This window comes from Cetorhinus maximus, chromosome 3, assembly GCF_964194155.1.
Source record: "Cetorhinus maximus chromosome 3, sCetMax3.hap1.1, whole genome shotgun sequence".
Classification (NCBI taxonomy): domain Eukaryota; kingdom Metazoa; phylum Chordata; class Chondrichthyes; order Lamniformes; family Cetorhinidae; genus Cetorhinus; species Cetorhinus maximus.
The window spans coordinates 132682393-132697327 of record NC_135881.1 but is presented as its reverse complement, the minus strand read 5'-3'; the positions used below and the strand labels follow the sequence as shown (position 1 = coordinate 132697327).

Below are 14935 nucleotides of genomic sequence, written 5' to 3'. Positions count from 1 at the left end.
TCCAGGATTTTGACACACTGACTGCAAAGGAATGTTTCCAAGTCAGGATGGTATGTGACTCGGAAGGGATCTTGCAGGTGGTAGTGTTCCAATGTGTTTGCCACCCTTGTTCTGCTATGTGGTAGAGGATCTGGAGTTTGGAAGGTGCTGTTGAAAGAACCTTGGTATGTTGTTGCAGTGCATCTTATACATGGTACACCCTGCTGCTACTGTGCACTGGTAGTGGAGGGAGTGAATGTTTACACTGGTGGATGGGGTGCCAGTCAAGTGAAATGCTTTGTCCTGGATGGTGTTGAGCTTCTTGAGTATTGTTGGAACTGTACTCCTCCAGGCAATTGGAGAGTATTCCATAACACCCCTGACTTGTGACTTGTAAATGGTTTTGGGGAGTCACGAGATGAGTTTCTTGCTGCCCCATACACAAACTCTGACCTGTTCTTGTAGCCATAGTATTTATGTGGCTGGTTCAATTACATTTCTAGTCAATGGTGACAGCCCCAAGAATATTGATGGTAGGGGTTTGGTGATAGTGATGCTTTTGACTGTCAAGAGGAGATGGTTAGATTCTTTCATTGGAGATGGTCACAGCCTGGCACTTGTGTGGCATGTATGTTACTTGCCGCTTATCAGCCCAAACCTAAAGGTTGTGCAGGCATGGACTACATAATTATTTGATGATTGGATAATGGTACTGAACACTGTGCAATCATCAGTGAACATCCCCACCTCTGATCTCATGATGAAAGGAAGGCTTTTGAAATAGCTGAGGATGGTTGAGCTAGGGCACTACCTTGAGGATCTCCTATAGTGAATTCCTGGGCTGAGGTAATTGGCCTTCAGCAACCACTATCATCTTCCATAGGTCTGGCATCATCTGTGGAGAGATACAAAGCTAATGTTACAAGTTGATGACTCCTTCATAAGTTCTGAGGAAGGATCATTGACCTGAAATGCTAATTCTCCCTCTACAGATGCTGCCTGACCTACTAAGTATTCCTAGCACCCCTGTTTCTATTTCAGATTTCCAGTGTCTGCAGTATTTTGCTTTTCCACAGTCATATTCCTTTGTGCTAGATAAGGCTCCAAACAGTGGAGAGTCTTCCCCCTGATTCCCATTGACTTCAATTTCAATAGGGTTCCTTGATGATATACTTGGTCAAATTCTGCCTTAATGTCAAGGAATTGAGCTCTTCTGAACGTGTTTGGACCAAGACTGTAATGAGGTTTGGAGCCAAGTGGTCCTGTCAAAACCAAAGCAGTATAGGTGAGCAAGTTACTTGCGAGTGCTCCTTCATAGCATTTTTGATTACACCTTCTAGAGTGGACTGGCAGTGTGGGAATCGAAGGGATTAGATTTATCCTGTTTTGTGGACAGGATCTACCTGGGCAATCTTTCACCTACTCGGGTAGATAACCGTGTCATAGCTGTACTGGAACAGCTTGGACTTGAGGTGTGGCTGTTTCTGTAGCACAGATTTTCAGTGCTACCACCGGATGTTTTTGGGCCCCATAGCTTTTGCTGTATCCAGCACTCTCTGCTATTTCTCTATCACAAGGAGGGAATTGAATTTGAACATTAGGGTAAGGAGTAGGCTGTTTAGCTGCTCGACGTTCTTCCACCATTGTGAGATAGTGGCTGATCTGTTACCTAACTTTACATACCAAAATCTATCAATCTCAGTTTTAAAACTAAAATGATCGAGCATCAAGTGCCATTTGGGGAAGAAAATTTCAAGCTTCTACTGGCCTTTGCATGAAGAAGCCTTTCCTAATTTTACTCCTGAGAATTTAGCTCTAATTCTTGGACTATTACCGCTTATCCTAGACTACCAACTAGTGAAAATCGTTTTTCTCAATCTAGGTTTGGCATGTGTGAAGCTGGGGATCCCAGGAGGAGGCTGACATGGATCGTCCACTTGGCACTTCTGGCTGGAGTTGGTTGCAGATGCTTTAGCTTTGTCTTTTGCGCTTGCTTGCTAGGCTCCTCCATTATTGGAGGGTGGGGATGTTTGTGGAAACACTTCCTCCTGTTGGTTGTTTACTTCACCACCATTCATGACTAGATGTGGCTGGACTTCAGGGCTTTGATCTGATCCATTTGGCTTTGGATTTGCTTAGCTCTACTGTTTAGCATGCATGTTGTCCAATGTTGTAGCTTCACCAAGTTGGCACCTCATTTAAATATGCCTGGTGTTGCCCCTGACATGCTGTCCTACATACCTCATTGAACTATGGTTTATTCCCGGCTTGATACTAATGGTAGAATGTGGGATATGCCGGGCAATGAGATTGCAGATTGTGATTGAATACAATTTTGCAGCTGCTGATGGCCTACAGGTCCTCAAGGATGCCCGTTTTTGATTTGCCAGATCTGTTTTGAATCTAGCCATTTAACAGTGCCACACAACGCAATGGATGATACCTTGGACTTTGGCCGGGATTTTCTGGCCCCCGCGCGGTGGGTCCTGCTGCAGCAGGTGTGGCATGCCATTCAAAAGTCCATTGCCTACAGATCCTGCCGGCAGGAAGGGCCAGAAAATTTCCAGCCTTTGTCTCTACAAGGACTTGACGGAGGTCACTCCTATCAACACTGTCATGGACAACTGGCATGTGCATCAGGTACTTTGTTGAAGACAAAGCCCAAGCAGTTTTTTTCCCCCTCTAGTCGGTTTTTTTACCACCTTCCACAAGCCCAGCCTGGCAAATATGCCCTTTAGAGGTCACTCAGTAGTGGTGGTGCTGAGCCACTCCAGGTGATGGGCATTGAAGACTCCGCCCAGAGTGCAGTCTTTACTCTTGCTACCCTCAGCGTTTCTTCCAAATTGTGTTCAACATGGAAGAGTACTGATTCGTCAGCTGAGGAAGGGCGCGAGGTGATAGGTTCCCTTGCTGATGTCATAAGACTGGATTCAACGTTGAAGTCTCCTGGATCACTCCCCCCATCTGTATATCATTATGCCACCATCTCTGGTGAGGTCTGACTGATTGGTGGGACAGGACAAATCCAGGTATGGTGATGGAGGGGTCTGGAACATTGACCGAAAGTTATGATTCTGAATCTGACCATCAGCCTGGTCACTTGACTTGAAAGTGGGAGTAGTCTCCCAGTTTTGGCCCAAGTCCCCAAATGTTAGTGAGAGAGACTTGCAGGGTTGACTGGGCTGGATGTGCCTTTGTCATATCCAATGCCTAGGTTGGTGCTGGGTAGTCATAGAAAATTAATTTCCTGACAGAAGGAGGCCATTTGGTTCTTTGTGTCTATGCTGGCGAAAAAAGCTGCCTAGCCTAATCTCATTTTCTAGCTCTTGGTCTGTAGCCCTGTAGATTACTGCACTTCAGGTGGATATCTAAGTTTTTTTTAATGTGATGTGGGATTCTGCTTCTGCCATCCTTTCAGACAGAGAGTTCAGACCCTCACCACCCTCTGGGTGAAAACATTTCTCTTTTTAATCCTTTTGACAATTTCTTTAAATCTATGCCCTTGGTTATTTATGTCTCAATTTATCTCTTATCTCAGACTTTTTTTAAACTCAGGAACATGCTGTGGGGTTAATTTTGACTTTTACCACTGAACACAAAATTTAAATTCCCCAACAAACATGGTGGAATTTGAACTTGCGTCTCTGGAGCGTTTATCTCAGGCTTCTGGATGATTAGTCAAGTAACAGAACCAGTATCCTCCTGAATTTATTTTTTGGATGGGCCTTATTTGCTATTTATAGCAAAGCATGGACATTGAGTACGGTGGAATCGAACCAAACCTAACATATCAGATCAAACTCTGAGTGTTGGACTTCTTTGTGACCAGATAAGTTTACATACAACCATTGAGGCTTGTATTCACAAAGTCTGAATTCTTTGATTCTAGAATATGTGTAGATGTGGTATCTTGCACTCTTAAGTTAGACTGTAAGCTCTCCAATCTACCAAAGACTGAAAGTGAAGACAAAAACATTGCATCCTGATCAGGGAACTCCTCTACACTGATATTGCTGTGCCAATTGTCCACATGGCAACTCAAAGACTCATGGACTCTCTTTCCCATGTCGGTGACTTGAAATCCCTGACTATAGGCGTCAAGAAGACTGTGGTCATGGATCAAGGTGTTGCATCTCCACCCCTAATCACATTAAATGACACCCCACTGAAAGTGGTTAACAAATTCTGCTATCTTGGGTTCATGATGACAGACAATCTGTCCCTTGTTGCAGGGCTCGATGCACACATAGGGAAAGTAGCTACTACCTTAGACCAACTCGTGAAACATGCATGGGATAATACCAACTGACCATTAGGACCAGCTAATGATTTAAAAGGCCTTTATTCTCAGCACCTCGCTATGTGGCTGTGAAAATGGGCGACTTACAGCTACCAGGAAAAGAAGCTCAATAATTTCCATATTTGCTGTCCGCAGTGCATTATGGATGTATCTCAGCAGGACAAAATCCCAAATGTGGCAGCCCTCTCAAAGGCAGAGATCCCAAGCATGTTGGCACTAATCAAACAGAGGTGGCTTTGGTGGCTCAGATATCTCTTCAGGATGGAAGATAGTCGCATATCCAAGGATCCTCTATGGTGAGGGAGCCGATGCCAGATGACCAGTGGGGCACCTAAGGCTCTGCTTCAAAGATGCTTGCAAAAGTGACATGAAAGCTATAAACATCAATTATTACACCTGGGAGTCACTAGCTGGCAAAAGAGAAAAATGGTGATACCTCCTTTGGGCTGGCGTGTACTACCATGATGACTAGTGGCTACAGCAGTTTGGAAACAGGCACCAACACCAAAAACAAAGACCTGCAATGTCATTTGGCAGCTTAACCTGCGGCGCTTGTGGCAGAATCTGTTTCTCAATGATTGGCCTTCACCGCCATCAGCAAAAGTGCACAAAATAAAGGCACCATTGTTTACTGTGTGTCCACCTCTCATGGATGGAAAGATTCCAACCCATACTTTGGTGTACAGTGCATCATTTCAAAATTTGCAGATAACAAAACTTGAAGTATTGTGAACAGTGAGGAGAGTAGTGTTAAACTTCAAAAAGGACTTGTATAGTTTGATGAAATGAGTGGACAGCTGGTAGATGAAACTTAAATGCAGAGAAGTGATTCATTTTGGTAGGAAGAACGGGAAGAGGCACTATAAAATAAAGGGTACAATTCTGAAGGGAAGGACCTGGCGGTATATATATACAAAAATGATTGAAGTAGCAGGACTGGTTGAGAGAACAATCAATAAAGCATACAGGATATTGGGTTTTATACATACCGTACAAAAGCAAGGAAGTTTTAATGAACCTGTATAAAACCTTGATTCGGCCTTAATTCCATCCGCTCTGAAAATCACACTTTAGGAACGATGTGAAGGCATTAGAGGGTGCGGAAAAGATCCAAGGGAATGAATGGTTCCAGGGATGAGGAACTTCAGTTACGTGCATTGGTCAGTGAAGCTGAGGCTGTCTTCCTTGAAGAAGTGAAGTTTGAAGGGTGATTTTATAGAGGTATTCAAATTCATGAGGGATCTGGACAGAGTTGATAGGGAGAAACTGTTTCCATTGGTGGAAGGGTAGCGAACCAGAGGATACTGATTTAAGGTGATTAGCAAAAAAAAAGCATTATCAACATGAGGAATTTTTTTTTTACTCAGCAAATGGTTAGGATGTGGAATGCACTGCCTGAGAGTGCGCTGGAGGCAGATTCAATCGTGGCTTTCAAAAGAGATTTGGATTATTATCAGAAGAGAGAACATTTGCAGGCTACAGGAAAAAGGCAGGGGAGTGGCACTAGGTGAAATGCCCTTGCAGAGAACTGGCGCAGACAACGCAGGCCAATTGGCCGCCTCCTGTGCTGTAGCCATTCTATGATTCTGTGGTCTTGTCAGTGTAATATTACATGCCAATTTAGGAAGAATGGGACACCACCTTGTGTTACATTACAGCCTAAGTAGTACCTTAATTGCTTAGTCAAAGAAAGGTACAGGATAGAAAGCATCAATGAAATTCCCATTTTTGCCAAATACTAAGCAACCAAATACGCAAGATGAGCTCAAAGGAGTAGAATAAGAAATTTAATTTGGAGATAAACATCAGAAGTTAATGCTATAAAAACAGAAAATGCTAGAAATATTCAGCAGGTCTGGCAGCATCTGTGGAGTTAACATTTCAGGTTGATGCCTGTTCTTATTTTAGGTTTCTAGTAGCTGCAGTACTTTGCTCTTGTAACAATGTCAATGAAAGTAGCAAAAATGCCTGAAAGAGCATTTCAAAAAATGTGGTACCAGCACGTTACTCTATAAGAATGGCGAAAGTTCCTTTTTCAACCACCTTCCATGTTGAATAGATATTTGCCTCCCCACTTCTGAGCAAGTTTCCATCCTCCATTTCTTTAAAGTTAATTTATGTTTACACTCAAAGCTAATTCTGCTTCTATACCTTGACAGTACATGGACTGTGTCAAATTATTATCTCCTACCCTTTGAAGAGCTTTTGGGAGTACCTCTGATTTGCTCCAGTGAACAGTCCCCATGAGTCACATTTTATGGGTTAGCCCATCTTCTTTTGCATTTGCTAAATCATTGCACTGAACAGATTACATTTTGTGGAGATTACATATTGCAAATGTATTGGAAAAAAAATGAAAATTTTTTGTATTGAGTATAGTTCAACAAAATCAGTTGATTGTGGTCTGAATATACTCCAAACTGTTTGCCATAGAGATACAAACAACTGTCTTTGAAATACCGACACTACACTGCATTCTTTCTCGATTGCTTAGTATGAGAATTTGTATAGAAGCTGTTTGTGGCTCAAATAAATAATATAGTTCTCTACTCCTTGACCTATTGATTGCATCTGTCTACCGCAGACTACTAAGTGCAATTCTGACCGGCTGACTGACTTTCAGTTGATAAAGGCACCAAGTTTAGCTAATTGGGACAGTTCATGACCAAAATGTTGCTGCAGAGAGCAATATGGCTTCCTTCTATCATAAAGCTTTCAGTAACTTTTGGACAAATTGAGAGTTGCCACGTTCTTGGCATGCCGTGGCTTTTCAAGGATCGTCTATACTCAGGACTCATCAACTACTGTCAAATCATTTAATTTTCTGTAATCTGCACAGTGTGTATACATGTGTATCCAAGTTTCCCTAAAAACAAGTTGAATACTTCACCCTATTGCATCTGTTTCCGTGATAACGAGGAAACGCTATCAATCATCCCCATCAAGGTGTTCCTTTTGCTCTCAGCTATAAAATCAATTGTGTTGTCCCCCTTGCATTCCATGCAAGTAGGGTAAGCTGAAGCTTCAACATACTCACATTATGCACCCTATATTTATGCAGTTATCATTGCATTTCAGTCATTTAATTTATATTGCTACGCTTTTCCTGAGCCTGGATTTTGTTGCTTCTTACCTGAAACAAAATTTGCTATTCTTGGGTCCTGATGTTGCAATTGTACTGGAATTTCTGATGGCTACTTACATATCCAGATTTGCTTTGCCTTAGACTACCAACGTTATTCAATCTTCTGAGGGAGACAATAATTGGAGATAAAACATTAAAGAGCGTTAAACTTTTTATCCATGATATTTCCAAAATAACCTAGAGAAAACTTTAGATATCAATGTGAAGGTGCATTTACACAAGTTTGCACTCCAGTTTAGTCTTAGTGCAAAGCAAAACGGCTTCATACTATCATCAAACAAGTGTATTGTACTTGAACTAGCTCCAAAATGGTATATGATTTCCTTCTCCAGGAAGTCTTGCTACTCTTTACTCCAGTATCAGGCATGTCCCCAACTTTAGATTCAAGCTACATTTTTGCTATAATGACAATGTCATTAAGCAAAACAGCTTTGTATCTCCATTTTACTTATAGTATAAATGCACATGAGGATTGTATTTAGCTATGCAACCCAAACAAGTTGTATGCCATCAATATTTCCATGCTTCCTACAGCACGGGAACCATTGTGTATTTGATCGTCTGTACCTATATTCCCAATATTCATTCTCAACCAGATATTTTGTCCAGCCTTCTTTTAAAGGTATGAATCAATGTAGCATTAATTGCTTTGAAGGAGATCCTTTTTCATATTTGAAATTAAGTAGGGAAAACTACTTCTGTAATTCTGCACTTGTGTCGTTTCTTTTGCAATTAATTTAAATTAAGCTGCTTGTGCCTAAATTATCCATGCCTGTCATTGCTTTATACAAGTGGATTACATGTCTTTTTAATTTTCTCTCTAATAAACATACACTCAATGCTTCATCGAGCCCTAAATCCTGGAAATCTGTCTTTCTTGTCAGAATCCTCTTATAGTGTCCTTTTTGAAGGTAGGCTATGCAAATTTCTTTTGGCAAAATGCTGGTGGTATCCAGGTGAGATTCTGTTGCTGTTCTTAGATATTTCCAAAGTTCCTTTTTTAACGTGAATGATATTGACTGTTAGTTTCAGGGAGGGCTGATTTTGAATCTTGGCTGATGATTTGTATAATGTGCTGGCTGGCCACCTGTTCTAGTGGCAAAGAAGGCCCCATGATTTTGAGGTCATGGCCTCATTTAAGTTTGGCACATGAACTGTAAGGTGCAAAACTATTAAGGTGCCAGAAAGATTAGTGTTGGAGGGGGGGGTAGGGATGTTGTGAGCAGTCATGACTGCAGAGACTAAGGAGCTGAAGTAATAATTCAAAACTTACCTTTGGTTGGTTTTTGGCTCTGCCACCGATGGAACTGATTGGAGGCTGCAGGGCACACGTTCTCACCTAAAATGCAAATCAGTGTTCTATTTAGGACCCCTATTTGCATATTGAAATAGGCCTTCTGCTTGAAACAGACAGGTGTTTTGCTTGAATGTATGTTTGTCTGTTTTATCTGTGGGCATTCGATTGTATAAGACACTAGTTAGGCCTCATCTGGAATACTGCATCCAGTTTTGGGTGCCAAACTTGAGGAAGGATGTGAAGGCAGTGGAGAGAGTACAGAGGAGATTCACAAGAATGATTCCAGGGATTAAGAACTGTAGTTATGAGGATATATTGCAGAGGTTGAGACTGCTTTCCTTGGAGAAAAGAAGGCTGAGAGGAAACTTGATAGAGGTGTTCAAGACCCTGAGGGGTATGGACAGGGAAAACAGTGAGAAACTGTTCCCACTCGATAGCATCAAGAACTAGAGGGCATAGTTTCAAAATAATTGGCAAAAGGAGTAAAAGTGATCCAAGGATTTTTTTTACCCAGAGGGTGGTTGGCGTCTGGAATGAACTTCCTGAGAGGGTGGTGGAGGTGGGTTTGATCGAGATATATCCAAAAGGCAATTGGATTGCTATGTGGAAAGAGAGAATGTGCAAGGTTATGTGTTTAAGGCAGGGGAGCAGGACTAGGTAGAATGCTCCTTCAGAGAGCCAGTGCAGACTCGATGGGCCAAATGGCCTCCTGCACTGTAAACATTCTGTGATTCTGTGAAATTGATCTGGCCGCATTGCCTGTCAATGGGGCAGGTATGCCAGCAGCTTTCAAATGAGTTTGGTAGCCTCCCATTTAGGCAAGGCAAGGGCAGTGAAATTGCAGCCTGACTCGTTTTAGTCTTTGCAGTTGGGAATAAATAGCTACCGGGCAACAAATGCAGCCTGTCACATTTCAAGAACAAATATAAAGGATTAGTATCTGCTGGCTATTGTGAGTGTGCGCGCGCACTGCTTTTAACTCCTTATTTCCCTTCTTCGAATAAACATTCTATATCAATGAATTTTAATGTTATACTAAATTGAATTTTATTAAACTTTAATGAACAATTCTCCTGTGCATATTAACACAGAATGTTAATTGTGCTTAAATTTTTAATTATTTTGTAGGGGTATCGGATGATTCTGACAGCTATGAAGAACCTTTGGGAGATGGTGTTTCACTGGCATCTGAACGTTGCGATAACCATGAGGAAGCTGCAGCTGATGGTATGTGATATTGCATATCTTTGTGTGATCTGTTATTGCCAGTTTTTTTCAGAAACTATGAAATCTGGACTTCGGGTTTGATGAAGTTCTTGAGAAAAACCAGACAGCAGCAATTTTACAGTGACATTGAATTAGGTCCCTATTGGAAGGCAGCTATGAGGAATTAAAGAGCTCTCTCTAGTGGTATTGGAAGTGTATACAACCAAGAAAAAAACAGCTATGTTGTTAAAGCACAAAAAACTTCGTCTTAATATGGAGCTCAGGTTAAATTGTACTTGTCAAGCTTGTAGACAATATTATTTCCTAAAATATATAAAATATATGGAGTAGTTTCTAGTGTGTCATTTTTTCCTACTACATGAGACCATTATGAAAACTAGAATTAAGAATGCAGTTTCAGAAATGTTGCATACCTTAAAGTAATTTATAAGAAAATCGTGATTTCTATCACTTGCAACTTATTTTAAAAATTACAATTTATATTAAATCATTGATTTTAAAGCATCAACCTATTTCCTTAAATAGCTAGCTATTTGATACAGTAGGCGTTAATAAAATGTCTTGTGGTTAAAATGGCAGATTCTTGTACATAACAAAGGATTTAAAAAGGCAGTTAAATTAAAATGAAAAATTGATCGTTAGATTGTAGACCACACATATCTTTTCCTGAGATGCATTATGATTTCATTGAATTACTTCAGAAACATTTTTCCTAAATATTATTTGCACTAGCATATTCCAACTGAAGTAGTATGCAAATCATGCAAGCAAAACAGGAAGATCACTGGAAAATGGCATAAAATGTAATATATTTTCAACATATCAAATATGTCCTATGTGTATAAAATAAAATTGTACATTTTGTACAATTGGAAGGCAAGCTAAGGATTGTAATTAAATGAAAAATAAGCCAATGATGATGTAACTCAATAATTCACTTGTGTCATAGAGATTATGGATTATATAGCTGTCCCTATCCTGCAGTTTATTGTGTATAAACTGTTGACCCCGGACTCATTTTTTAATGAAAATTAAACAACATATGGTACAATTAACCCTTTTGTAGAATTTTTATCCAGCAAAGATTGTTTATTCAAAGAATACATGAACTAAGGAAAAAGAAATGCCTGAAAAAACCAGAAGAAAGCAGTACTGTTATTTTAAATTACATGGTGTTGGTCTTTTTGAGATGGGTCAAAGAAACAAACCACCTCCCAGAAATCAACCAAGTAATAATATCACAGTCTTTGTTATATTTGTCTAATGAGTTTGCTGAGCATATCCATGGCAAAGATTAGTTGAGTATATTTACTCATAAAATGTAGTGCAGTTAGGGGTCAGAATCATTGATATTTTTGTTCGTGTTTAAGAATTGAGTACACAATTTTCATTCATTCTTCTCCCTCAATGCCATCTTTGTGAAATATGTTGCAATTTCATTAATTTCAAAATTTCCTGTTATCAACATTGAAATACTTTAAATGAGGCTGAAATTGCAGCCTATAAGTCATATGCATAGTTTGAAAATTGCTAGAATTTTATACTGAATGGTTCAACCAAGGAGATTTCCAGGATCTTTAGCAAACATTAAACTTAACTCAAAAATAAAACCTTTTAATACTTCATAGTTAATGCAATAATGTGTCCCTAATTCTTGGTATAAAATCTGTATCTCTTGCTGACTATACATTTAGCAAGATTGTGCATGGAGTAAGAAATGGCATCAGAAATGTATACCAATATTAATGCATCCTAGTAGTGTACTAACAATAAGTTGAAATAAAGGTTTCTAATTGGAATGAAGGAGCATGTTTTGAAGCAAAGTTTTTATGAGCTTATAATGCTTCAAATATGATATTCAGTTTGTACAGCATAATACTAGATCTTTACAATCTTGTTTAATTCCTAACTGATTCTTTTTACACAACCAACCTGCTGGGAATGTGTATTGCAAAATCATCTCTGCGCTTCCCAATGAGTAAGGCTTCACAACAGAAGCATGCATCAATAAACTCTTCCCAAAGAGTTGCATTCAAAAACTTATGTCAGAGGCATAATTGCAACAATTGCTGATGATTGCAAGTTAGGTGGAAATATAAGCTGTGGGGAGGATACAGAAAGGCTGCAAAGAGATATAGACAGGCTAAATGAATGGGCAACAAGACGGCAGATGGAGTATAATGTAGGGAAGTGTGAAGTTATTCACTTTAGTCGTAAAAATAGAAAAGCAAAATGATTTTTAAAAGTGTTGATGTTCAAAGAGACTTGGTTGTGCTTTCACAAGCAGGCTCAGCAAGCAATTAGGAAGGCAAATGGCATGTTGGCCTTTATTGCAAGGGGATTAGAGTACAGGAATAAAGGAGTCTTGTAACAATTGCATAAGGCTTTGGTGAGATACATCTGGAATACTCTGTGCAGTTTTGGTCTCCATTTTCAAGGAAAGATATACTTGCATTGGAGGCCATACAGTGAAAGTTCACTAAATTGGTTCCTGGCATGAGGTGGTTGCCCAATGATGAGAGTCTGAGTAAATTTGGCATATATATCCTGGAGTTTAGAAGAATGAGAGGCGATTCCATTGAAACCTATAAAATTCTGAAAGGGCTTTTTAGGGTAGACGCTGAGAAATTGTTCATCTCACTGGTAATGGAATATAAAGCAGGGGGACACAGTCTCAGGACAAGGGGCTGATCATCCAGGACTTAGATGAGGAGAAATTACTTCACTCAAAGGGTTGTGAATCTTTGGACTTCTCTACCCCAGATGGTTATGGATACTCCAATGTTAAAAACATTTCAATCTGCGATAGTCAAACTTTTGGTGTCTCAGAGAATCAAGGGTATGGGAAGTAGGCAGGAAAGTGGAGTTGAAGCCCAAGGTCAGCCATGATCGTATTGAATAGTGGAGCTGGCTTGATGGGCCATGTGGTCTACTCCTGCTCCTATTTCTTGTGTTCTTTTGCACACTAATTGATCAATGTCTAGTTTTCATCTCTGCTTACATACACTAAATTATATTTTGTGGTGTAAACACTTATATTGTGAGAAAGGCAACGACACAAGATTTTATTCCACTAGTTTATTTTTAACAGCACTCTGTTATAAAATCTAAAGCTGCAACTTTAGCCAGATATGATCAGTGGAAAATAGTGTGTTGTTGGGTCAGACGTACAATTTTAAAGCCTGTCCAATTCACACCGCGTTGAGTTTGCAAATCATTGATTTTGAAAATCAAGTTGTGTGTAAAACTGTGTGCCTGTTCTTGCTAGACTTAAGTCTTAGTAATTATGCAGAGATTTTCAGGCATTTGATCCTGAGCTCATTAAAATGAAAGTGCAGCAGAGGAGCAAAGATATTATTATTTTACTTTGCCCAGTGCAGGTATTTGCTTAAACTTGTATATTAAAGGTTTATGTAACTTTTGTTCTGACATGCAATTAGCACCAATGTACATTCTGTGTAATCTCTATCTGTTCTTACATGCATGTGGAGATGACTGGAGGAATGTATGTAGTGTGGTTCCCCTGTGTTGGCAAGATCATTGAATTTATTACTGAATATAAAATGGCCTGGACTTGATTGTAGGGAGTACAATTTAGAAGTTTGGTAACATAGTAGATAGCGAAAAGGATAGTAGCAAATATCAGGTGGAAATAGGCTGCTGAAATGAGCTGACACATGGCAAATGCAATTTAATATTGCTATGTGAAGTGACACCTTCGAGAGAAAAAACATGAATGAGCAGTGTAATCTAAATGGTACTATTTTGAGGGGGTTGCAAAAGCAGAAAGACCTGGGGATGCATATTCCCAATTCCTTTACAAATCACTAAGGTCTTGGGTGGAGTATTGTGCAACTCTGGGCACCAATCTTTAGGAGGGGTATCAAGCCCTTACAATAGATATAGAGGAGGCTTAGCAGGATGATTTCATTCCATTCCATGAGTGCTCTGTCTGAAGACAGGCCCTTGATTCATGTCTGCTGATGCTTCAGGCAAGATAATGCCATGGATGAAAGTGTTCAGTTAAGTAGGTTGTTCTCTCTGGAGCAGAGAAATTTAAAGTATGTCTTAGTGGTATTCAAATGTTTGAGGGTTTTTAATAGAGCAAGTAGGGAGAAAGTGTTTTCTTTGGTAAGTGGGCCAGTAACCACATGTCATAGAATTAAAATAAGTGCCAAATAAATTAGAGTGGAAATGAGGAGAAATTTCTTCACACGCACAGTTATTAAGACCTGACATGAATGATCTGAAAGTATGGTGGAATCAGATTCCATAGTAAATTTCAAATGGTAATTAGACATATACTTGGAGAAGGCTAATTTGCATGATGATGGGGGAAAAAGCTGAGATGTGGGACTAAATTGGACAACTTTTTCAAAGCTTCTGCACAGGCACAACAGGCCAAATGACCTTTTTCTGTACTGCAACTCCTTTATTCAAAATGGGAGGGAGACAGAAAGCAGGAATCTACAGGCCAGTTAGCTTAACATTTGTCGTAGGGAAAAATTTAGAAGCTATTATTAAAAATGCTATGGCAAGGCACTTAAAAAAATTCAACTCAATCAAGCGGAGTCAACATGGTTTTGTGAAAGGGAAATCATGTTTAACCAATTTACTGGAGTTCTTTGAAGGAGTCACATGTGCTGTGGATAAAGGGGAACTGGTGGATGTACTGTAGTTAGATTGCCAGAAGGCATTTGATAAGGTTCCACATCAAAGGTTATTGTGGAAAATAAAAACTCATGGTGTAGGAGGTAACACATTGGCATGGATAGAAGATTGGCTAGCTAACAGGAAACAGAGGGTAGCTATGGATGGGTCTTTTTCTGGTTGGTGATGAGTGATGTGCTGCCGGGATCAGTGCTGGGCCCTCCACTTTTTACAATTTATACAAATGATTTGAATGAAGGGGTCGAAGGTATGATTGCTAAATTGGCTGATAATACAAAGATAGGTAGGAAAGTAAGTTGCGAAGACGACATGAGGC

At 39.8% G+C, this 14935-nt stretch overlaps 1 protein-coding gene across 1 annotated transcript in view; it reads left to right on the top strand.

Moving 5' to 3' along the window:
- Positions 1–14935, top strand: part of skap2 (src kinase associated phosphoprotein 2) — a 274482-nt gene that overhangs the window by 16888 nt on the left and 242659 nt on the right. Inside the window, exon 4 of the mRNA XM_078534160.1 lies at positions 9850–9948. Within this exon, the coding sequence (XP_078390286.1) occupies positions 9850–9948 (99 nt within the window). The remainder of the gene's footprint in view (positions 1–9849; positions 9949–14935) is intronic.